We start from the raw sequence: 21,551 nt of genomic DNA on the forward strand, positions 1-21,551 counted from the left end.
GGAGCCAAACCCACCATATATGGGAGTTTCCTTTGCAAAGATAGATACGGGAGTGCAAGTGACCGCGACAGCAGACCAATTCCTGAGATCTGGAGATTGAGGGACGAATCAATACTTCGTCCACCCTTATGAAAAGGGACAGCATCTAACTAGCTGGCTGCGGTACGATGCTCCGGCCTAGGACGCAGCTCGTGTCCTTATATCTGATCAATCGACTTCTAGGAACGACACCACACCCCGCCAAAACCACCCACATCAGCGCTCAACGCCAACAGTGTAAACTCTCCAGCGCCCACGAATTCACAACTAAACCCCCCAACCTTCCACCTACCCACAACCCCACTGGGGCCCACGCCTGATATGCGCTTAGTCATCAACACAACTATAGGTGGTGACTCATCCATCCCATCTCGCCCGATGAAATGAAAAGAAAAAAGTGAACAGCCAACGAAGGCCGCCATACGTGGTTGTGAGTAGCAGGAATCGAACTTGCGTCACCTCGGACTTGACCCTTGAAAGGGGACCACAACGAGGAATACTAACCACTATACTATACTCACTTGTTTGGCTAGCGTTTTTAGCGCCATCGCGAACGGCACGGGAGGTAGTGTGAGTCATAGTGGTCACCCGCTGGTTGGGTTTTTGAGTGGTCTTTTGGAGTTCCTGAAGGACTGGTTCTGGTATTGGCGTGGATGGCATTGGGTTGGCGGATAGGTACTGTGCAGGCACACAGTAGAAGCTAAGTGACCGTGGATCACTATATAATAGAGGACATTAGTATACGGGCTAGATAAAGGAAGTCTCCCTGGTAATACACATAGAAATGACCACTCTTTATCCTGTCCCTGTGCACATTAATACGTGTACCCTCAATAGTTAATACCTAGCTTTTGATCGTGAATCTTGGCACGAGTGATATTCCGTGATGAACTCTAACCGCATAGATATTCATTACAAGATAGGCTCTAGGTAGGTAGATAGTAGTCAATGCGCAAACGAGCATTGTGTAGACCGACTAGTTGATGTGGAAAACCAGACACATATGCCCGCATCTCGGGACTAAGAAATTCACAAAACGCCAGCGTTATGTCGGCTCCGTAAAGAAGCCAGTGGTGGGTGGGGCGGTGGAGGTCCGGGTTCCTGTACTGTTGGTCAGGCAGTGGCTAAAAGCTGTGCGGGCAGCTCCTCCAGTATGAAGTCGCCCGTTTGTGTTTGTGCATTGCCTGGAGGGATGTCTCGTCGCCATTGTTGGATTTTTTTTGGGGGGGGGGAGGGGAGGTGGTCGATCTGCTATCGCAGATACAGGATATACACCAAGACAAGCGGTGTCAATGATATCCTGCTAACCTCTTGCCGAGTAAACGCACGTTTGATACCACTCCGATTACCGTCCTCAATCGCCTAGCGAGAATGTGTAAAGATAAGCATGTTCACCGCACCGCGAATAGTCAGTCTTCGTGATTTTGCTTTTGTGCCGGCGGAAGGAGACTCAACGATATTAAGGGGTCCGGACCGCGTACCGTGTGGTAAATCTAGAGCGCGATTCAAAACCTATAAACCAAACACAAGGCATATGTTGTTCTGGGTCCTGGTTTATGTGGCGTAGTAATGATCCATGAGCTAGAAATTGCCGGTGTTATTAATATATTAATCAACTAGGCAGAACCGGGTTCTGCTAATAATCCAACCGCATGCAGCCAGGACTACTAATCTACTGTCCCCTTCCAGTAACCCAACTACAGGGATCGAACCAACGTCACTCGATAGCTACATACTTGACCTACCTGATCTCCATAGCTACCCCCAAACCTCAAACTCAATATTCCTTCGCCGCCGCAATGCCTCTCGCCGCCGTCGGCCAGTTCTGCGCCACCTCCTCCCTCTCCGCCAACCTCGCCGCCTGCCAGCACCTCCTCCGCCTCGCCCGCGACCGCGGCGCGTCAGCCCTCTTCCTCCCTGAAGCCTCCGACTATATCGCGACCTCCCCCTCCGAATCCCTCTCACTCTGCCAGCCCGTCACCACCTCCCCCTTCGTCCTCGGCCTGCAAGCCGAAGCTAAGAAGCTCGCTCTCCCTATCAACGTCGGCATCCACGAGCCCTGCCCCACCAGCGGAGACAAGGTCCGCAACATGAGCATCTGGATAGACGCCAACGGCGACATCACGCAGCGCTACCAGAAGGTGCACACGTTCGACGTCTCCATCGCCGGCGGCCCGCAGATGCAGGAGAGCAAGACCACGGAGCCTGGCAGCACCTTGACGCCGCCGTCCCAAACTCCGGTGGGGAAGGTCGGGTTGCTGGTGTGCTTTGACCTGCGGTTCCCCGAGCCTTCTCTGGCGCTGCGGAGGATGGGTGCTGAGGTGGTAACGTATCCGTCGGCGTTCACGGTACCGACGGGGCAGGCGCATTGGGAGGTGCTGTTGCGCGCGCGGGCGATAGAGACGCAGGCGTATGTTGTTGCGGCGGCGCAGATTGGGCGGCATAATGAGGGGAGGGCGAGTTATGGGCAATCGATGATTGTGGATCCGTGGGGGAGGATTGTGGCGCAGTGCCGGAAGGTTGAGGTGGGGGAGGAGCCGAGAGCGGCGGGGGAGGTGGTGCCGGAGATTTGTGTGGCGGAAGTAGATTTAGGGATGTTGGAGAAGATGAGGAAGGAGGTGCCATTGAAGAGAAGGTTTGATGTGTATCCAGAGGTTTGAGCAGAAGATGCTAGCTTTGATGTATATATGCCGAGTAATTCTCGTGACTGAGTGATCTTTATGACCAGTGACTCTGATGAGGTGCATGTATATATGAGCTACATGTATGAACTTCATGATCGAGTGAGCTTCATGATCGAGTGAGCTTCATGATCGAGTGAGCTTCATGATCGAGTGAGCTTCATGATCGAGTGAGCTTCATGATCGAGTGATTTGTGATGATTCCGTACTTAGTCGACTAATTCTCGAATTACCATCTTCAGGTTGGCACCCTTAGAAGTGCAATCCCTAAATTGGACCACAGGCCATTTGAATATTAAGATTTCTACCAGCTTTAAATATTACGGGGTGGACGCTCTGGGTTAACCCAGAGTATGGGAGGAAGTGAGCTGAATTGCTTCACGAGTAGCTCTATTAGAAGACTGACGATTAGCGGACTAATTATAGGATTCCCCAATCAAGCAAAAAGAAACTACAGCTGAGGGGCAGTGGAGGAACAACGAAGGAGAATTATAACCCCAAAAAGTAGCCAAAGAAAAAGTGTCTAGTAGTCAAACTTAAGAAGTGTAGTCTGGGTCAATTAGATCAAGGTGAACCAGGCGTCGACAAACTACTCGGAGATGTAATCTGTGAGGCTCATTAAGTTAGCAGCCCAGCAAAAAAGTAAAAAGACTTTGACAACTATGAATATCTTGTCACTTATCAGGATAGGAGGTTCGGAGGGAATCTCCCTAAATACATGTACATGTGCTCTACTACATGTGGCTTTCCATTAGCGTCCGTCTGATACCACATCTTCGCCACGACACCCTTAACCTCTATCGTGCACATAACTGTAACACGTACTACTAGCCCCTACAGGATAATACTACCAAAAAAATGGAAATTAACAGTAACCCCACCCACAATATGCCATTCCAGCCGTAGCTTCGCCGGCCCCCGTCCAAAAATAGAGTGAAGTAAGGAAATCGGTGAATCAGGAGATCAGGAGAGTAGGAGGACTCGAGAGGGGGGTTCGTGCCGTTTTCTATAAGATAATACGTTCAACCACGAATGTTTACAGGAGATGACACGGAAATTTCGAGTTTACATTCGAGCCCAAACACTAGAAATGCCTCTTCTCCAAGAGTTTCCGTAGATTTATATGCTGATATCATTGAATAGTGAACCCTATATCTATGTCTATTTATACCCTATAGATATATTCTCTATCTAAAGTAGCCCTGCCTCCAATAATCAAATACTTATTGCTCATAAGGTTGATGGTAAACCATAGATAAAGTGGAATATAGTTGTAATTGAGATTAAGGCTATCTAGAATCATCTTAGATGTTTATTGTTGAAGTGAGAATACAACTGTTGATTGTTGGACCTAAGCCATTCTCCTGTATATAACCCATAGCCTCTGTGATCATTGCGATATCAAAAGAGTTCAACCACGAACATGCGGATATAAAACCGACTTTATGCTAATACGAAATATGTTAACAACGTCGTCAACTAATTAACCATTAGTTCTAGGCCCAAATGATAAAGTCACCCATGGAGATGGTAATTACGATTCGGCAAGTTAGGTAGGGCGACTCAATAAAATAAGCAGTACGAGGATGCCAACCTGCGAACCTCCACCTTATCCCCCCACACTTCTCCATCCTTCTTCCCCCTTCACCAAATCTTCATCCTTCGTCTTCATCCTTCGACTTCATCCATACGTACTTACCCACTTCCAACCAAGATGCCTAATAATATGAGAGATCTTGAGCGGAAGAGGCGTGGAGCAGCAGTTTCAAGAGTGATCAGGGAGGCTGAATTTAAATTCAGAGAGGCGAGGAAGGCTCAAAAAGCCATTTGCGCTGAGGATCAATGCTATACTTCTCCCCCTCCTCCTCCTTCTTCTTCACCTTCTTCTTCTTCTTCTCTTTCGCCTTCTCCTTCGCTTCCTCCTCCGCCCCCACTTCCACCTTCACCTTCACCTTCTCCCTCTTCTTCTTCAATTAACACGGACGAGGATGATATTCCGAGCATTAATCCTATCCCGAATCTCCAAACCCCCGCAAAGTAGGTAGCTATTACGAACGACAACCTTCCCCCTCACCCCGCTCAAGTTTTTAAAGACATCGTCTACATGTCTTACTCTGGTCTGTCGAGGAAGAATGTTTTTATGGCTGGGTTGCTCAAATATTTTGAGCTTGATCAGTTCCTCAGTGGCGCCCGACTCAACCCAATTATTATCGATGATAGTCCGGAATCCCCCGAAGACCTTGTAAAGGATTCCACTGGTACTTCTCAGGATCTCGTCTTAGTAGACGGGGATGCTCCCACGAACCCACGGCTCAAACGCTTCCCAGTAGTTCCATCCCCCACCCTACCGCTTCAGTCATCTACCCATATCTTCACCGTCATGTTCCGAGGAAAAGAAGGTCCTCTATCCGCGACTTTCTCGGCAGTCCTCACAAACTCTTTCGATGAGTTCTTCAATCTCAGCTGCGACGCATGCGGGCTCAATGAATACCGGATGGAAGACAAAGATCATATGGAGATCAGCATTTCCGCTAAGAGCATTGGCAAGAAGGTTGTCTACAGCGGAAGATACAGAGTGATGGTTTGGCTCACCTTGATGGAGTTGATCGGGCTGATGCCGCAGTCGGACGTTGCGGTTTATTTCCTCGACTACGTCTTTGTCTAGAGAAAGCGGTACTCGGGCATGCCAGCCAATGACAGCACATGTTGTCTGTATTGAGCGCTATGCACAGAGTATTTTGTTGGGGTGACTCAGTGCTACGGATGCTGGCTGTGCTGGGGGTTGGAAAGGATATACGAGATGAGGATAAGGATGGCTAAGATGAGACTGTACGTATTCTGGAACCTTCACTCCTTTTGTTCTCCGCTGACTGTAAGTAGGGTGTTTAGAGCACATATGAACCTAGCGGGATGGTGATTGTTTAAGTAGGCAATACCCGGAGTTCCATTCCTGCTTAATTCTGTCATGAAATGTAATGCATGTAAATTTGTTCATAAATTTTCTTCATCCGTCATAATAATTCTACTCATTTTCTCGTTCCATATACTTTTAATTCATGGTCACTTTAATATTTGAGAGCACTTTCAACTCCATAATTGACGAAAAATTCTATTATTTGGATATTTCTGGTTTCTTACGAAAGATCACATAACAATTACTTGAAGCAACGTTCGATTTAACGCAGTAGTCTGAATCTTCATAAAATGTCACTCGGCCCGATTTGTTGCCTTTACCACTCATGGCTTCATCCAATCGACCTGTATAGAGTCTATTACAGAGCCTATTACAAGTATACACCAGACTAGATAGACCATTATTACATGTTCCCATATTCCGCACCATAAAGAAAAAAATCCCACTACCACTTAAGCATCACCGCTGTTTTACTATCTATTATGTTGGACCTGACAAACGCTACTTTTTATTCTCTTGTATTTCAATGACACTACAATTTTTCCTCCATCCATTCTACATCCAAAATGTATTCCACCACACTACTCCTCCAACTCTCCTGCAAAAGCGACGGCTCCCAGTCCCGCCGATCCCAGAACCATGTAAATCCACGCGGCAGTCGCATTAATCCAATCGCCCCCCTTTCTCTTCGCATCGGGACTGACCGAAAAATCAATTCCCCTGACGCCAACCCAGGCGCCGACACTTACAGTCATCATGATGACATCCCATCCAACTGAAGACACCGCTGGGTGCTCATACAATGCCGAAAGCGTACCAACGACAACATCCTTGACTGTCATGCCATGAGCAGTGACTTGTGAGATCGCGTTTGCGTGGCACGCAAGAGATACCAGCGAACAAAGGCGGTACTGTGGCTTCCAGAAGCTCTTCCATCGGTTTGCGGGGATGTGGATTGCTAACTCGCCGCTTGATGCAAGGCGTTCAAAGACAACTGGGATTGCGAGCAGAAGAACATGCGGGACGAGGAGGAAGGGGAGGAACGCATTGGAGTCAAAGGTTTTGGGAGTCATGTAGACACAGAGGTATGAGAGAGCCAATGGGACTGTGACAGTGAAGTACAGCCAGCTAGGGAGTCTCTTCGCCTTGACTGTTGAAGGGTCGAGCTTGGGTGCCTCGACAGGGGCAGAAGGAGTGGGCTCATTGAGGAGGATGGTAAGGAAGAAAAGGTTTGATGCGAATGAGACTGAAACGACTTGGCCAAGGAGCATAAACGACCAGAGGTTCTTAATACCGCGACGAGAGCCTGGATAAAGTGTGAGTTTTAATTTCTTTTTTACAAAGAGAGGAGAGGGCTACGGACCTTCAGCAGCCAAGAATACACTCCACGCAGCGGTTGCGAGAAAAATCTGCTGGCTCCACCACCACCTTTGAGGGTTCTCTACTACTTCACCCCACGCATCTTGGAACAGCTTCACATCGCTCAACCACTCGCCCAACCGGAGTTCGCCATCATCGCTGAGCATGAGTACCTGCGTCGCCTGCCATTCTTCGTAGGACTTCATAAAGAAAGACACCATATAATACCACGTCGACCCCAAGGACGCAACGGCGAGTGAAGTGAACACATAGGATCCCGAGACTTTCGAGAAGTTTCGGAAATTCAGTCGTGAGAGAATGAGGGAAAGGAGGCCGAAACAGAGGCCGAAATACGAGCCAAATATGGCGATCGAGCGGGTGTTTGAATCTATCATAGAGTCTGCCATGTTTGTGACCCTCTTGTTGTCGGTGGTGAGTTGAGGCAAAGTCGTGTCCGTCCTTGGGCCTGGGATGACGGTGGTTGTTATGGTACGTGGATGCCAGGTGGAGACTGTGACGGCAAGACTTGTATCCCTGTCTAAGATTCGTCCGTAAGGGTGTTGGCGTTGTATTTATCGTAAACCCTTGGATAATGTGATCACGCGTCAACGCGACTGAAAGTACTATTACTATGAAATGTTTGAATCGTCTAGATATTTGATATCATGAACTAGAAATGGTTATGGAGTAATTCTCAATCTACCATTAAAGTCAAACGGTTAATTCCACAATCACTCCTTTAGGGAGTGATTTAATACACCGATGGGCTCGAAGATAAGGCATGCCAAATATACGAAAACAGATAGACGACTTCCCTAGCCACCCGAACACCCCCCTCACCCGAATACTCAACATCAAAAAGAAAGGATCTTCGTTGCAACCGGTTTCTACACCAATCATATTCAACTGTTCGGGTGAGGGGGGTGTTCGGGTGGCTAGGGAAGTCGTCTATCCGACAAGCCATTGATTGATATCCTTCTGGATTACACTACATAATATTGTTAGGCCGGCCTCTTAACAATTTACGCCAAGCCCTTTGCTCCACTAGATTACAGGGGCCAATCACCGCACTGACAACTCAGACGACGCCAATGAGAAAATCTTTTTACTGCGCGAGGAGGAATTTGGATAAAAGCCCCAGATGACATGCAACCTGCATGTATGTGTAAAAACCTGTTTATCGTCAACTGCGATGATGATGAGAGTTCTCTACCCGGATTTATTAAGACGCTGTGCAGCAGTGTGAGTACTCATTCTAGGGAATGTCACTTGTCTATCTCACTATTGCCGCCCGAGGAAAGCCGCGAAGAAAGACAAAGACTGCATGCATACATGTAGATAAATGTAGCCGGCATCGCAATCTTCGCAGATAGGCAAATAGCTCGGCCCAGTAAACCGTGCCGAGAAATCCGTCTTGAAAGCTTTAAGCCATCACCAATCACTCGGAGTGGTCGCCAAGAAGAAACAGTGGTAACCTTGTTAGGTTCAGTGGCGCTTACGAACGAGTGATCGTCTGTGAAAAGGGTTTGCCGCAAAGCCTAATTGTACTACAAGTTGTTGTCTTTTCGTACTCTTTGTTACTTGTCTCTTCTATCAACATCTGGTAGCTCCCATGTTCTACAGTGTATGTGTTCTTATGTTCTCTTCATGATCAGATTACATGCATTCAATACAATATTTCCTATTTTTCGGGATGTGAGACCGCCTTCAATTGTGGTAATCCCATACATGTAATTACTACTCTAAACGTCATACGTGGTTAGAGAACACGTTAGCTTAGTTGTCATTAGAGAGACTCTGTACTTAAGCCGAGAAGAGAGGACTACTCTCTCTTCTCTCATCATTAATACAGGTAACAAAGAATCAACCTCCCGAGTTACTTCATCCATATTAATCTCTTGGAGTTTTATAGCCCATAACCACCACACTGGAGCGGTACTCTAACCATGAAGCCCGAGAGAAAATTACAGAGGAGGCTTCCTCAGAGTATCAATATATTATCATCTAACAAGTGTTATCTTCTACAGTTACAGCCTCTTTATGTTATTTATCAAGAGATACTCTCTTTTCATCAGTCTTATGCGTATATTCCGGGTGGAACTTTTACTGGAACCAGGACCGGCTTGGGCCATTACAGGCACTCATTTAGCATCATAGCAGGATCACAAACATCACGATGGCAAAAAGCCCGGAGCACAATTTTCGAGAAAAGATCTCAATTTTTCGCCAGCCAGTAAAGCCAACCTGTTATACATGAACCAAGGAAAATATACAACCGTAACCGAGAGGCCCAGCCAATCTTCCACTGCACTTTTACAAAGAAAGAAAGAGAGAAAAGAAAAGAAAGAAAAAAGTCCATTTCACAAATAAATGCCCTCCGCCCGCTAAAAAGAACGATCCTCTAGTTATGCGTACAGATCTGTAGAAGAGCCGTTAGAAATATGATAGTGGATTTTAGGGGTTGAATTACATACCATTGAGATAAGATATCGTGGGCTCTTTAGACGGTGCCAGAAGGAGCAGCACCGGAAGGCATAGCGCCTGAAGGAGCAGCGCCGGTTGGCATGGCACCAGAGGGGAACGCATCACCGCCTGATGGGAAAGCACCGCCGGATGGGAAAGCACCACCTGAAGGAGCGGCACCAGAGGGCATAGCACCAGAGGGCATAGCACCAGAGGGCATTCCACTGTGGTGACCGTGACCTTGGTGACCGCCGAAGCCAGCACCACCAGTAGGGGCCGCAGAACCAGAGGCAGGGAAGACCCCAGTTGGGAAAGCAGTCAAGAAACCGCTTGGGAAGGCCGTAGGGAAGCCACTAGGAACCTCAGTTGGGAAGGCAGTAGGGAAGGCAACATCAGTCCCAGAGACAGCGGCGATTCCAGCGGCGACACCAGTACCAGTGGGTGCGGCACCGGCTCCACCAGTGGGGATGGCACCGTCAGAGGGGAAGACACCGCCCATTCCACCTGAGGGAGCAGCACCAGAGGGCATAGCACCGGAGGGCATGGCACCTGATGGTCTTGGGCCACCGCCCATTCCGCCTCCCATACCACCGCCCATACCGCCCGAAGGAGCGGCACCGGATGGCATAGCGCCAGAGGGCATGGCACCTGATGGTTGTGGGCCACCGCCCATACCGCCTCCCATTCCGCCGGATGGAGCAGCTCCTGATGGGAAGCTGCCAGTGGGGGCAACGCCGGAAGGCATTCCTGAGAAGGTGCCGGTGGGGGCTTCGTCCTGAGGAAGGGGAGCGGCGCCAGCAAGGGCAGCAAGAACGGCAGTGGCGACGGCGAGGTTAAGGAACTGCATTTTGAATGTGGTGGTTTTGATTTTGAAGACTTTGAATGTGTTGAATGAGTTGAGTGAGTGGACGTGAACTAGCACAGTCTCTATGAGGAGGTTAGTATTGAAAATCCCCAATGAATTGATAGCAAGATGTGTGCATTCAAGTACTTACTAGAATGAATGTATTAAAGAGAAGAGAAAGAGTGCTGAAGATGCAGTGGAAGAATGAATTGATTGAGAGCTGGCTGATGAACCGAAGATGGGGGACGAAAGGACGGTTTATATGCTTTTCAACATTCAGTGAATTTCACTACTATCCAGCATCTCGAGAAGTCCCTTTGAGTATCAATTTCCGCAATGGGCCATGGGTAATAACCGGGAAATTCCTACCGCCCTCCAACTACAATCCCTGCCAGGACGCGTATATGTTGACAAGCTTTCGCTATATAGTAGCGACTCTTGGGGCCCGGGAGCACTGAAGCTGGAATGACCAGGGACACATAGTACTGGAGCCTGGGGCCACTTCTGCGTGATTGTTGGTACGTACATCAGGGGGTTGATGGGAGGTGTGAAAGTACATGAGGCACTCTCGACCATTAGATGGGTTTCCATGGATATTCTCTGTTCATGTAGCCTACAGATTGATAGCTGACCCATGTCCAGATCTTCTCCCTCCGCATTTTAAAAAGCCGTTACGCGTCGCCCTCGCTACCTCTAGTGCCGTTTCAAAACGCAGCAAACCCCCCCCCCCCCCCCCTTTTCAAATATTTATCGGAGAGAAAGTCGCACGTTTCAAAACCACAGGATCTCTACTATCTGTGAAACGCTCGCTCGCGCGCGCGGTACTCAGTGCGGACATGATTCCACCTCACCATATCATCATTATCATCGTCGTCGTCGTCGTCGTCGTTGGTGCTTGTTTTCCCATAATGTTCGGCAGACTCGGCAGTCGACAAGGATGCGGCATGCTCATGAGACATCACTCGCTACAACCCAACCACCCACCGCGTCTTCTCGAAGTCTTCATATCGATTGATTGCTGGGCACAGACGCCCTTCCGCTTAGAGTGCTAAAGTGATCCGCACGGAAAGCTTTCTTTCTTTCGCTAGGCCCGAGGCTTGAGTTTCAGCTAGCATTTCCCACGGATGGTTATGGGTGCTCCCTGCCAGCTAGCTAGTCGGTGGTGTTACTGCTTTCGGCTGTTGTGGTACTTTAGATGTACATACTCCACTGTTGAGAGTTCTCTAGGTACTGCCCTTTGAACTGCGAGAATATATTGCGCTGCTGCAAAGGATAGGAGAATACCTACCATGTAGCTGGTGGAATGGCAACAACTCACGAGTTGAGTTGTTGGCTAGCACATCGATCTAGGTACTAGAAGTAGCAAGGTAACAAAACATCAACTCACAACTACATAAACTCCACACATCTCAAAAAATCTACATGGACGTAGAATAGAACTTGGGATGAACCAGCGGCTACACTTGTAGCAAATAACCGCGCGGTCACCCCCACTTTGTCAAGTATTTGCAAAACCCGACCACACTGGCCATGGCTGAGAGAAGAAAAAAATCAAGAAATGATTACCAGGTCAGACCAGGGCAGGCCAGGGTATGGCAGATTGTTGCTACATTGACGTGGTCATAGCGACATGAGTAATCGTCAGATCCTGTCAAGTTTATGGCTGGGATACTGGTTGCATCGAATATCACTCGACTTAGTTGCATTTCGTGAGACTGTGGCCTACGGACACGACTAGATTGTTTGGGCTTCGACCGTTCATTGCACCAGTGATAAAGGGTCACATATGTACGTACAAAGGCTTTGTATGTAACTGCCGGTTGTTTCGAGACTGCATATATTGATGCAGGAAGGAGCTGTTTCACGGATGGGTTCTAGAAGCATAGTTTATCCGGGGAGCTTTTATCCAAGAGCTCAACCTACTACATACATCAAATTTTGGGGGGCAGAAAGAGTCTACAATCATGATCAGGCGAAAATAATTCTGCTACGTATGAGTTCTTTTATGAATCTACAGTTACATGTAAGCTCTATTATTCCGGCTTAGTTTATTTTTTTCCAACGCATAAAGTCATAAGATTTATGCGCATCCCGACCCACACTTTGTGTTTAGGAAGAAGGAATGCCTTTGCATTTCAAGATCCCTATTGATAATATATTGCGGTCAGTAAAGGACTTCTCACAACCAGCAGGATTCACAACCCGGGGGTAGTCGGTGTTCGGGGATTCGGGGGTGGCGAAGTATCAAGCAAGGATGGGGGGTCCATAAACATATATCGGCCCGGGCCGGCGTGCGCTCCGACAGCCATCCATACCACCATACCGGCCCACCGCCAGCTTCCCAGCTAGCTCATCGGCGTTTTGTTTTGTTTGTTTGTTTCAAGGGCAGATAGAACAAGCCAGAAAGCGCACTCACCACTCGTGGTCAACCCGGTAACATACAGGTCTCCCAGCTCGCTCGCCCCTCTCGCCACCTCATCGTCCTCTTCAATCTCCGCCTCCTCATCCAAGGGCTGGATCTTCTTCTCCCTCAGGATCGCCGTCGAGCTGGCATTGATCCACCTTCCCTGGATGTCCACAAACATCTCGTCCACGACCGGCGTACTCGTGTACCCGCCCTTCTCTCCGAAGAACGCGCTCCCCAGCTGCTTCGTGCTGATCCTCCCCACGATTGATCCAGGCGCCGCAGCACTGCGATCGGCAACATGCTCATACATCTTGCGCGGATCCGTGTATCCCGCAATGATGATATCCTCGCCCGACGAGCTCAGCGTCGGATTGTCGCCCATAAAGTTGAGCGGGATCCGCTGCAGTTCCTTCAGCACACCCAGCTGTGATGCGTCCTGATCCGTGACCACAATCTCGCCACTCAGATGCGGCGAGATGTACACCCTCCCGCCCACCTTGTTGTCGCCCGTGATGCCGTTCCCGCCGCCGAGGCCCGTCATGACGAGCTTCCACCCCGTCTCGGCAGAGTAGTAGTGCGCGCTGCCCCACGGCCTGCGCGTGTAGTCGCCAATCAAGCGCATCAGCCCCGTGCTGTACCGGTTCTCGTCGGTGATGTAGAACGCATTGATGTCGTCCAGATGCTTTATCGCATAGATGTCATTCGGATGCTTCAGCCCTCCCTCCGCCGTGGGAATGCTCGCCACGTGCTCTAGCACGTCCGTCTCCGGGTCGTGCATAAACTTCTCGACCACAGTGCCATTGAACCTGTGGTTCACCACATACAGACTCATCCGCCCTCCCTCCAACCCATAGTTCACATCCATGCCATGAAAGCCCCTATCGCCGCCTCCCTCCCCGCCCGGCATCCCCCGCAGCTCAAGCTCAACAACTTCATCCGTGTCCAGGTCCCAGCGGAAGATCTTATCGCCCGGCCGGCTCCTCCCTTCCGCGGCGTCGGCCTCCCGCGACTGCGACAGCACGCGCGGGCGGTTGTCGTATGACGTGAGGCAGCTGGTGAAGATGACGGTGCGGGTGGGCGACAGCTCGACGAGCTGCATGGACTCGCAGCCGTGGAATTTGTCGGTGTGTTGCAGGGTGCAGAGCGGGTCAAGGAGGGCTGTGTACGACGGGGAAAGGTAGTGGGCGTTGTTGCGGCGCCCGCCGATGAGCGTGTAGGTGCGTGAGAGGTTGGGGACGGCGACTTGGAGGAGGCCTGGAAACGTAGTGGTTAGTTAGTAAAAAAAATTTATAGATATTTGGAGCTCCAATTGAGGGTGCAATTGGAGAGGGACTGACCGATTGACACCGCTAGGGCAGGGAGGATGAATTTCGCCATTTTTCTTTTTTTTTCTGGCGGTGGTGGAGGGAATTGGTGGAGTGGTGGGAGGTTTGAGGTTTGAGCTCTCGGGAGCTAGAGAGAGTAAAGACACTTGGCCTCGGCATATCGTGATGGCATGATGGTTGGTTGCGTTGGGGTTACACAGTCCTAGTTAGGGGGTGTATTAATAGTAACAGGCCATGATAACCTGGGGTGATAAAGTGGTGAACGTAGGAGGTGAACGAATCGGTTACATGTTGAGAGGCGGGTACAGTGGGTATGGGATAGAGTGTGGGTTATTGACGATTTAGGTAGGTAGGTGGTACTTGGTGGGTTCACTCACTGCAATAGCAATACCGGTGGCTATCCGGCTCTCTCTGTACCTACAGAAGAGCTCTAAACCCTGGAAGACAACGGAGTAGTGGGTTTGTGAATTTTTTGCTTTACTCTACCACTCATGACTCATTATTCGAGCGAATATCTGGGGGGGAAGAACCAAAAGATACTCTTCATACCATGCAGCGGGCTAAAAGTCCATATGCGGGTAGCAAGACGTGTAGGCACATCTTACAGCTGGACTCTAGATCGGGGAAGTAACAAGAAGTTACTTTTGCTTTTCATGCAGTGCATTTCCCAATCTCTAGCTCTGGAGAGGATATTCCTTTGTAAATCCATCTATATCTAGCTCTATCTGGCTATCCAGTCCCGGGTACCCACGGATACATAACCACCTACTTGTCAATGATTGATTGCTTGATTTTACTTCTCCATTACATACATGTAAGGTAACACCACCTAGTCAATGATAGAACAGGCCAGAAACCTAAACGTTATTGTTCTACAGCACACATGCCCAATAGCCAACGCCCATCGCAGAACTCTCAACATACAGAGTCCCTGTCAATGATCTCTTTCGCTATTTCATACATACAAATGCAAATAAATACACACACAACCGCACAAACGATCATTGACCCTAGCTTTCATATTATCTTGTTTTCAACTTGTTTGATTGAATCGCATACCCCCACTCCCAGCACCAAGAAACAGAACAGAAAAGTCCGCCGCCCACCACGAAGAGAGATCTAATCATACAACTTGAACCACACTTCCACACACACCACTCATCACACACACGCGTCCGCGGCATCCCAAAAAAACAGAGTAAAAAAAAAAAAAAAAAATAGTGATAACTATTGAAAAATCCCGCCCCCCCCCGAACCACACCAAGAAAAAGAGTGATGAAACGGAGAACATATGTATAGTAGGTAAAAAAGAAAGGTTAATGGAGTACATGTATTTATATGTGACCTCGACCCGGCTCTCGACAGCTGGTCTCAGCCTGTCTGTGGTTATGATAAGAGAAATCCCCCCATTTGATCACCGTATCCAACTCTGGAGAAAAAAAGAAAAAGAGAAATCCTTCTTTCCCGCCCTCTCCCACTGCCTGCCTTGTTTGAATGTCTCCGCTATTGAAAAAAAGAAAGAAAAAAAAGAAAAAAAAAACCAATTGAAAAAAAAGAAAAAAGAATGAAAAGTGTCAACATAAGGAAGAGAAATCAAGAGAAAGAAAAAACAACCTCGGCCAAATTGTGCCCAGATTTTTGAATCAACGACATTCCCTCACCTCTTCCTTGTAGACTTCCATTCTCAATCGCGTGTGGAGTGGTGATGATACTTGGTGGCGCCCTTGACGGTGGTGGTAATTAAAATGGCCTTGCGATGTTAGGGTCGAACGCGTCTTGCGGAATGTTTCCAGCTGCCTGATCAATTTCAAAATTCATGTTAGTCGGCCTGTTTTTTTGAACGATATTAAAGAGGATAAATAAGAAAGCACATACATTAGCCTGCACAAACGCTGTCCATCCTTCCTCCAGATTCCACCCAGTCTCGGTGAGACAAAGCTCGGCCCACTCCATTTTCAACCCGGATCGTCTCGCAAACTCAAAGCATTTCGCCATGTTTTGTTGCTGTTCCGTCTGTGCTACCGCCGCTTGCCCCTGCGGCATGTTCGGATCTTGAACCATACCTACAGGCGCAGCCATTGGCATCCCGACAGGCGCGGCCATTGGCATTCCGACAGGCGCAGCCATTGGCGCCTGAACTGGTACCGGTGCTTCAGGTTCTTCTTTCCAGGATTCGAAACCACCATATGATCTAACAACAAGAATATCATTCCCAACCTTTACAGCCCCGTTCGCATCTGGTCTTAAGATGAAGGTTCTATCGAAACTCCTCTTCATGATTTTGTCACCATTCGACTCTTCGAACTCGCCATGAACGCAGCACATGATTCCTCCAACCATTATCCCGCCAGCGCCCAATACTTCGATTGGCCATACGTCAAAACTCCACAACTCTTCGTTTCCAAGATTATGGCGAAAAGATGGGATTTCGCCCCAAATATGTCCAATTGCGTCCGGGCCGGTGAAAACACGCGCGCTCATAAAACCAGAAGAGTGGTTTCGCTTAAGGTTGCGGGAGATTGGAATCCAGGGGTCCCACCATTGACGTGTGTTCTGCTGGGATTCTACACGGGGGGCGGAGGTGTTGACAGACATTGAGAAGGTGGACGCCGAGTCGTAAAATTGCGATAGAACTGTGTTCTTATCGTTGTCATAAGTTGCAAAGAATCTGCGGTTCGTTGGATTAGTCTCTAGCGACGTGGAGTGCGTATCTAAGGTATACATACGTTGAAAGGAATCCCATGGCGACGCCATGGTCATCTTGGATAAACTTTCCCTTGGTCTTTAATGGCATTACAGGCCTTCCCCCCTCATCCACTGCTCCAGACATTCCGCTGACCCCCGAACCTGCGCCCCGACGAGTTTCATCGCCAATTTTAATCGCTGGCCGGTCTAGGGGAACATTGTCCAACATGACAAGTGCGGGAAACCTCCTCATAGCCTCTTGCTTATAATCCGGGTGCCTGGTTAACCCATTACCCATCAACACCAACTGCTCTAAATTCTTAAATCTATTCCTCCAAATGTCTAAAGATTGCCAGCTCTCGATCATGTTCCCCTGCAGGCTCAAGTTCTTCAAGTCCGGGAACGTGACACTCAAGGTAGTGACCGCGCGGAGATCTTTCAATGAGTTGTAGGCGAGTGATACACTATGGACCGTATCCCGCTTCTGCTGCGCTGTCTGGAAACGCTTATCCGCGATCTGCATAAGTGCAGGAAACATCTTACTGGTCGTTGAACTAAGCTCGAAAAACCCATTCTGTTTTAGAAGCGGGTCTTCGCCAAGTTTACTAAGATCCAAAATCTTGGCTTCGATGTTATATCGGTTCGCGAGCACCTGCTCGAGGGTTTTGATGGTGTCGACTGTGTCCTTGCTTTTAGGCGCGGCCTGGGAAATGATCGCGTTACTTCGAGACTCAATCGATGAGGTGATATTGTTGAGATTAGGCGCAGTGAGTCGCAAATGTGAAGATGCGAATTGCACATTATCCCACTCGAGAATGCCTCCGATTTTGCTGAGAGGGACATATAAAATGATAGTATTCCCTTGTTTTGATGTCTACATGGTGCGAGAAAAGTATCGCCTTAGCATATGGTTCTTCCTAAACTTAGAATCTGCGTGATATGAAAACGAAGGGGCATTTGGAAAGCTTGGGAAATGATCATTTTGGCCCTTCTCTGCTTTCCATTTTGTTTCGGGTTATTTCGCACGAGTTTCTCTTTTTGGACGTTTTTTTGGACGTTTTTGGGTTTGAGCTTTTTTTCGAAGTGGGGTAATTTGTATTCGAAATTGTATGCCCACGATGCGCCACGCAATGCGAGGTACTTTGGTAATACCGATAAAAATCTCCAGAAGTCCACAGGCCATGCACCCAATTTTCGACAACTCTTCTCATGCTTCCAAAAGAAGCGAGCGTCGTAGCAGTACAAAAAAACACCACCTCATTGATGGCGGAAGAAGAAACAATATATCCACAAATTGATGTAGCAGAGGATAATGACAAAAGGCGAATGAAGAAAAGGAGATATTTTTGGATTTTCAGTCTCACCTTTTTAAAAGTCATTTTAGTTTTTCGTTCAAGGAAGCTTATGCACTCATCAGCACCTCCCTTACTTTCCCTCCACCCTTCAACTTTGACCTCAACCGTAGGACCTTCATTAATGTGAGGCCCTCCCGGTCTCCTACCAGGTGGTTGGTACACGGGCCTTGCTCTTGTCCCGACTGGGTCCCTTCTTGGATTACCCCTCATGGCCCCACTACCACCACCACCTCCTCTAGGTCGGTCCGCGGCTGGTCCTCTTGGTGGGCCAGATACTGAACCTCCACCTCCACCTCGGCTAAAGGCTCCCCTTCCACGACCTCCCCCGCGCCCTCCTCGCGCGCCTCCTGCTGGGGAGTCCATGTCTAGATCTCCATCGCGATCAACTCTAACACGACCGGTGGAGCGTTTTGTGATACCGCCCCGCGAAGGCCCACCACCCCGAGGCCGGAAAGCGGTGGAATTCATGCCCAGCGCAACAGATTAAGTGTTGAGTAGGTAGCGAAAAGTCTGGTGAGTATTTCTTAACTTTTGATTGTTGAGTTTAGCTTGAATGATGTAGATTGTTGACTGTGCTACGTGGTTATGGATAAAAGAGAATTTCCTAAAATTAGCAAAACTCAAAGAATGTAGCACTAAGGTTGGTCGAAACACGGCATGAAAGAAAGGGAAAAATCAACGCTTGCCGATGCCAAGGGGTTGGATGAGCTGGCGATGAGTCGCTGAGAAGCATCTCCCCCGTGGAGAAACCCCACCAAGCCCGATTATACAAGCTGGAGAGCCTCCAAAGGGAGACAGGCCCTTCTTTGGCATATTCGGAGCAGTTTGGTGGTGCTGGTACATACCTTATTGAAATGTGAAATTTGTGTACGCGTTGAAGGGAACTGGTGTTTAGCCGTTCCAGTCCTAGAACCGAGATCGACAGCTGGAGGCTGAGGAGTTGATGTCGATATAAAGGACTGTGTGATTGCTTTGGACGGTAATGATAGAGGTGAGGGGGAGTTGTAGTTAGTTGTATCTAAAAGTTAAAGAGTATGTGTGGGGGGGGGAAGTAAGAGAGTCAGACGCAAAGAGAAAGGAAGTGGCGATGATGTGAGTAGATCCTTGGCATGCGTGACTCCATACTCTGCGGACCATACCTGATCCGTCACATAAAAGTGCCCTATTCAGTAATCATTCAAAGGCTGACTTGACACAGCCACAGATTCCCCCTTTGAGGTTTTTTACTAGCCATTTCCCCATGCACGGTGCAGGCATCAATGGTAAAAGTATGGGTTCTCATTCAGGCACAGACAGACACACGCAGCTGTTCCTTACTTTAGAAATCCGTTCGTTACAACAACGGTGGCCTCTTCTCTCGCCATATGCAGATTGGCCCTGACGCTCATTCAGTACATACCATAGAACCCACATATCACTCTCCCGCCCCCAGACCAGACTATTACTTATCACCTAACACACAAGCCTGGGCCCCCCTCCCCTCTACAGTATAATTCTGTTCGCGACGTTCATTCCTTCCTCTTCTACATCTTGCCAGCTGCATCTTCTTAAACTCCCACCTAAGCTTCAATATCTAGCAACGTATTACAGTGAAAAACGGAAGAAACTACATTAATTATTAAAAATACTCCATAATATAAATCATGGGACGAGGATCGCGGCTGACCCGTCTGGACGCATTCACCAAGACGGTTGAGGATGCGCGTGTCCGTACAACTTCTGGGGGTATCGTTACGATCGTCAGTGTCTTTATTGTGTTTGTGCTTGTTGTGGGGGAATTTAATGATTACCGGAGAATCATTGTGAGGCCCGAGCTGGTTGTGGATAAGACGAGAGGGGAGGTTTGTTTCTTCCCCACCATTTGTTTCTGCATGTAGCCTACGAGGGGCGACGTTGCCTTTATGGGAGGAGGAGGAGGAGGAGGAGGAGGAGGAGGAGGAGGCAGTTGCGCGCAAGACTTCAAAGTTCACAAGACTGACCTTTCATACTCTGTCTAGCAACTTCCAATTAACCTCAACATCACCTTTCCCCACGTACCATGCGAGCTCCTCACCCTTGATGTCATGGACGTCTCAGGCGAACAACAGTCCTCAATCACCCACGGTATTTCGCTAACCCGCCTCACGCCCTTCCCCGAGTCCCGCCCTGTCTCCACCAGCTCTCTAAACCTCCACGACGATACCGCCTCTCATCTTGACCCCTCATACTGCGGTAACTGCTACGGTGCCCCCGCCCCAGAGGGCAAAAACGGTTGCTGCAACACCTGTGAGGACGTCCGTGAATCATATGCCAACATTGGCTGGGCTTTCGGCAAAGGCGAGGGTGTCGAGCAGTGCGAGCGCGAACACTATGCAGAGCGTCTCGATAGCATGCGCGAAGAGGGATGCAACATTGCTGGACACTTGAGCGTAAATAAGGTCATTGGAAACTTCCACATTGCCCCTGGAAAGTCCTTCTCGACTGCCCAAATGCATGTACACGACCTTAACCAATACTTCGCATCCTCCAAAGCGCACACGTTCACACACACCATCCACTCTTTGTCTTTCGGCCCTGAGCTCCCAAGCACGGTCAAGCACCAGCACAACCCGCTCGATGCAACTACCCAGGTCACTGACGAGCGCTCATTCAACTTCATGTACTTCATCAAGGTTGTTTCCACATCATACCTCCCTCTTGGCGTCACTGAAACCACCGAGGGAGCTGGAACCGGCGCGGTCGAGACCCATCAATTCTCAGTCACTAGCCACAAGCGCAGTCTTGCGGGTGGACAGGATGCTGAGCATGCTAGCACCGTCCATGCAAAGGGTGGAATTCCCGGGGTCTTCTTCTCATATGTAAATACCCCCTTTCCATTACACTCTTGACCTAATAAGTAGCTAACGCAACAAACAGGATATCTCACCAATGAAGGTCATCAACCGCGAAGCCCGCGCCAAGAGCTTCGCAGGTTTCTTGACAGGTGTGTGCGCGGTTATTGGTGGAACTCTGACTGTTGCTGCTGCGATTGATCGTGGTGTCTACGAGGGTGCATTGAGGGTCAAGAAATTACACCAGGGATAAAGTAATACCGGCGTACGGGTTAGGTTAAAAATGAAGTTATTGGTTGGTTGTATTTGTACAAAATTTCGGCTGTGATCTCCTTTATTTTTGTGTTTTTCTGAATTTTTCTTTTCATGTCTTTGTTACTGGCTGGCCGAGAAAGAGGTGGATGAGATGGGAAAAGAAGACGAGGCGCGCAGTCAAATGATACCATTCGTTTTTTTGCAATGTGGGAATTGAAACGTTTTTCTACTCTAACTACATGGCTAGTTGTTTATAAAAAATCTATAATTCCTTTAGATGACGTTGTTGTGGTAGATGCGGTGGATTTTCGAGGAGATGAGCTTGGCTGGGTGAGGCGTGTGCGTGATGAGATGAGGATGGGATGGGCGTCGAGTGATGGCTTGTGCGTGGGCGTAATTGGTTAGCCTCCCAGC

General features: G+C 48.8%; 9 protein-coding genes across 9 annotated transcripts; 4 read left to right on the forward strand and 5 right to left on the reverse strand.

Annotated features, from left to right (window-relative positions):
- Positions 1 to 1,838: 1,838 nt before the first annotated feature.
- Positions 1,839 to 2,699, forward strand: H6S33_001045 (uncharacterized protein; the record flags this gene model as incomplete). The annotated part of the gene is made up of 1 exon (XM_044832834.1): positions 1,839 to 2,699. One exon carries the CDS (start codon positions 1,839 to 1,841, stop codon positions 2,697 to 2,699), a length of 861 nt encoding a protein of 286 aa, XP_044694012.1.
- A 1,735-nt stretch (positions 2,700 to 4,434) lies between these two features.
- Positions 4,435 to 4,761, forward strand: H6S33_001046 (uncharacterized protein; the record flags this gene model as incomplete). Its single annotated transcript, XM_044832836.1, has 1 exon — positions 4,435 to 4,761. The coding sequence occupies one exon, from the start codon at positions 4,435 to 4,437 to the stop codon at positions 4,759 to 4,761; it is 327 nt and encodes a 108-aa protein (XP_044694013.1).
- Positions 4,762 to 4,824: 63 nt separating this feature from the next.
- Positions 4,825 to 5,385, forward strand: H6S33_001047 (uncharacterized protein; the record flags this gene model as incomplete). Its single annotated transcript, XM_044832837.1, has 1 exon — positions 4,825 to 5,385. One exon carries the CDS (start codon positions 4,825 to 4,827, stop codon positions 5,383 to 5,385), a length of 561 nt encoding a protein of 186 aa, XP_044694014.1.
- Positions 5,386 to 6,215: 830 nt separating this feature from the next.
- Positions 6,216 to 7,400, reverse strand: H6S33_001048 (uncharacterized protein; the record flags this gene model as incomplete). The annotated part of the gene is made up of 2 exons (XM_044832838.1): positions 6,216 to 6,940; positions 6,998 to 7,400. 2 exons carry the CDS (start codon positions 7,398 to 7,400, stop codon positions 6,216 to 6,218), a joined length of 1,128 nt encoding a protein of 375 aa, XP_044694015.1.
- A 2,093-nt stretch (positions 7,401 to 9,493) lies between these two features.
- Positions 9,494 to 10,303, reverse strand: H6S33_001049 (uncharacterized protein; the record flags this gene model as incomplete). Its single annotated transcript, XM_044832839.1, has 1 exon — positions 9,494 to 10,303. One exon carries the CDS (start codon positions 10,301 to 10,303, stop codon positions 9,494 to 9,496), a length of 810 nt encoding a protein of 269 aa, XP_044694016.1.
- A 788-nt stretch (positions 10,304 to 11,091) lies between these two features.
- On the reverse strand, positions 11,092 to 11,259 carry H6S33_001050 (uncharacterized protein; the record flags this gene model as incomplete). The annotated part of the gene is made up of 1 exon (XM_044832840.1): positions 11,092 to 11,259. One exon carries the CDS (start codon positions 11,257 to 11,259, stop codon positions 11,092 to 11,094), a length of 168 nt encoding a protein of 55 aa, XP_044694017.1.
- Positions 11,260 to 12,380: 1,121 nt separating this feature from the next.
- Positions 12,381 to 14,084, reverse strand: H6S33_001051 (uncharacterized protein; the record flags this gene model as incomplete). Its single annotated transcript, XM_044832841.1, has 3 exons — positions 12,381 to 12,444; positions 12,743 to 13,961; positions 14,045 to 14,084. 3 exons carry the CDS (start codon positions 14,082 to 14,084, stop codon positions 12,381 to 12,383), a joined length of 1,323 nt encoding a protein of 440 aa, XP_044694018.1.
- Positions 14,085 to 15,772: 1,688 nt separating this feature from the next.
- On the reverse strand, positions 15,773 to 18,540 carry H6S33_001052 (uncharacterized protein; the record flags this gene model as incomplete). The annotated part of the gene is made up of 4 exons (XM_044832842.1): positions 15,773 to 15,829; positions 15,908 to 16,700; positions 16,759 to 17,591; positions 18,082 to 18,540. 4 exons carry the CDS (start codon positions 18,538 to 18,540, stop codon positions 15,773 to 15,775), a joined length of 2,142 nt encoding a protein of 713 aa, XP_044694019.1.
- A 1,175-nt stretch (positions 18,541 to 19,715) lies between these two features.
- Positions 19,716 to 21,135, forward strand: H6S33_001053 (uncharacterized protein; the record flags this gene model as incomplete). The annotated part of the gene is made up of 3 exons (XM_044832843.1): positions 19,716 to 19,913; positions 20,070 to 20,909; positions 20,968 to 21,135. The coding sequence occupies 3 exons, from the start codon at positions 19,716 to 19,718 to the stop codon at positions 21,133 to 21,135; spliced, it is 1,206 nt and encodes a 401-aa protein (XP_044694020.1).
- Positions 21,136 to 21,551: the final 416 nt, after the last annotated feature.

Source organism: Morchella sextelata, assembly GCF_020137385.1.
Source record: "Morchella sextelata strain SCLS chromosome Unknown scls_10, whole genome shotgun sequence".
Lineage (NCBI taxonomy): Eukaryota > Fungi > Ascomycota > Pezizomycetes > Pezizales > Morchellaceae > Morchella > Morchella sextelata.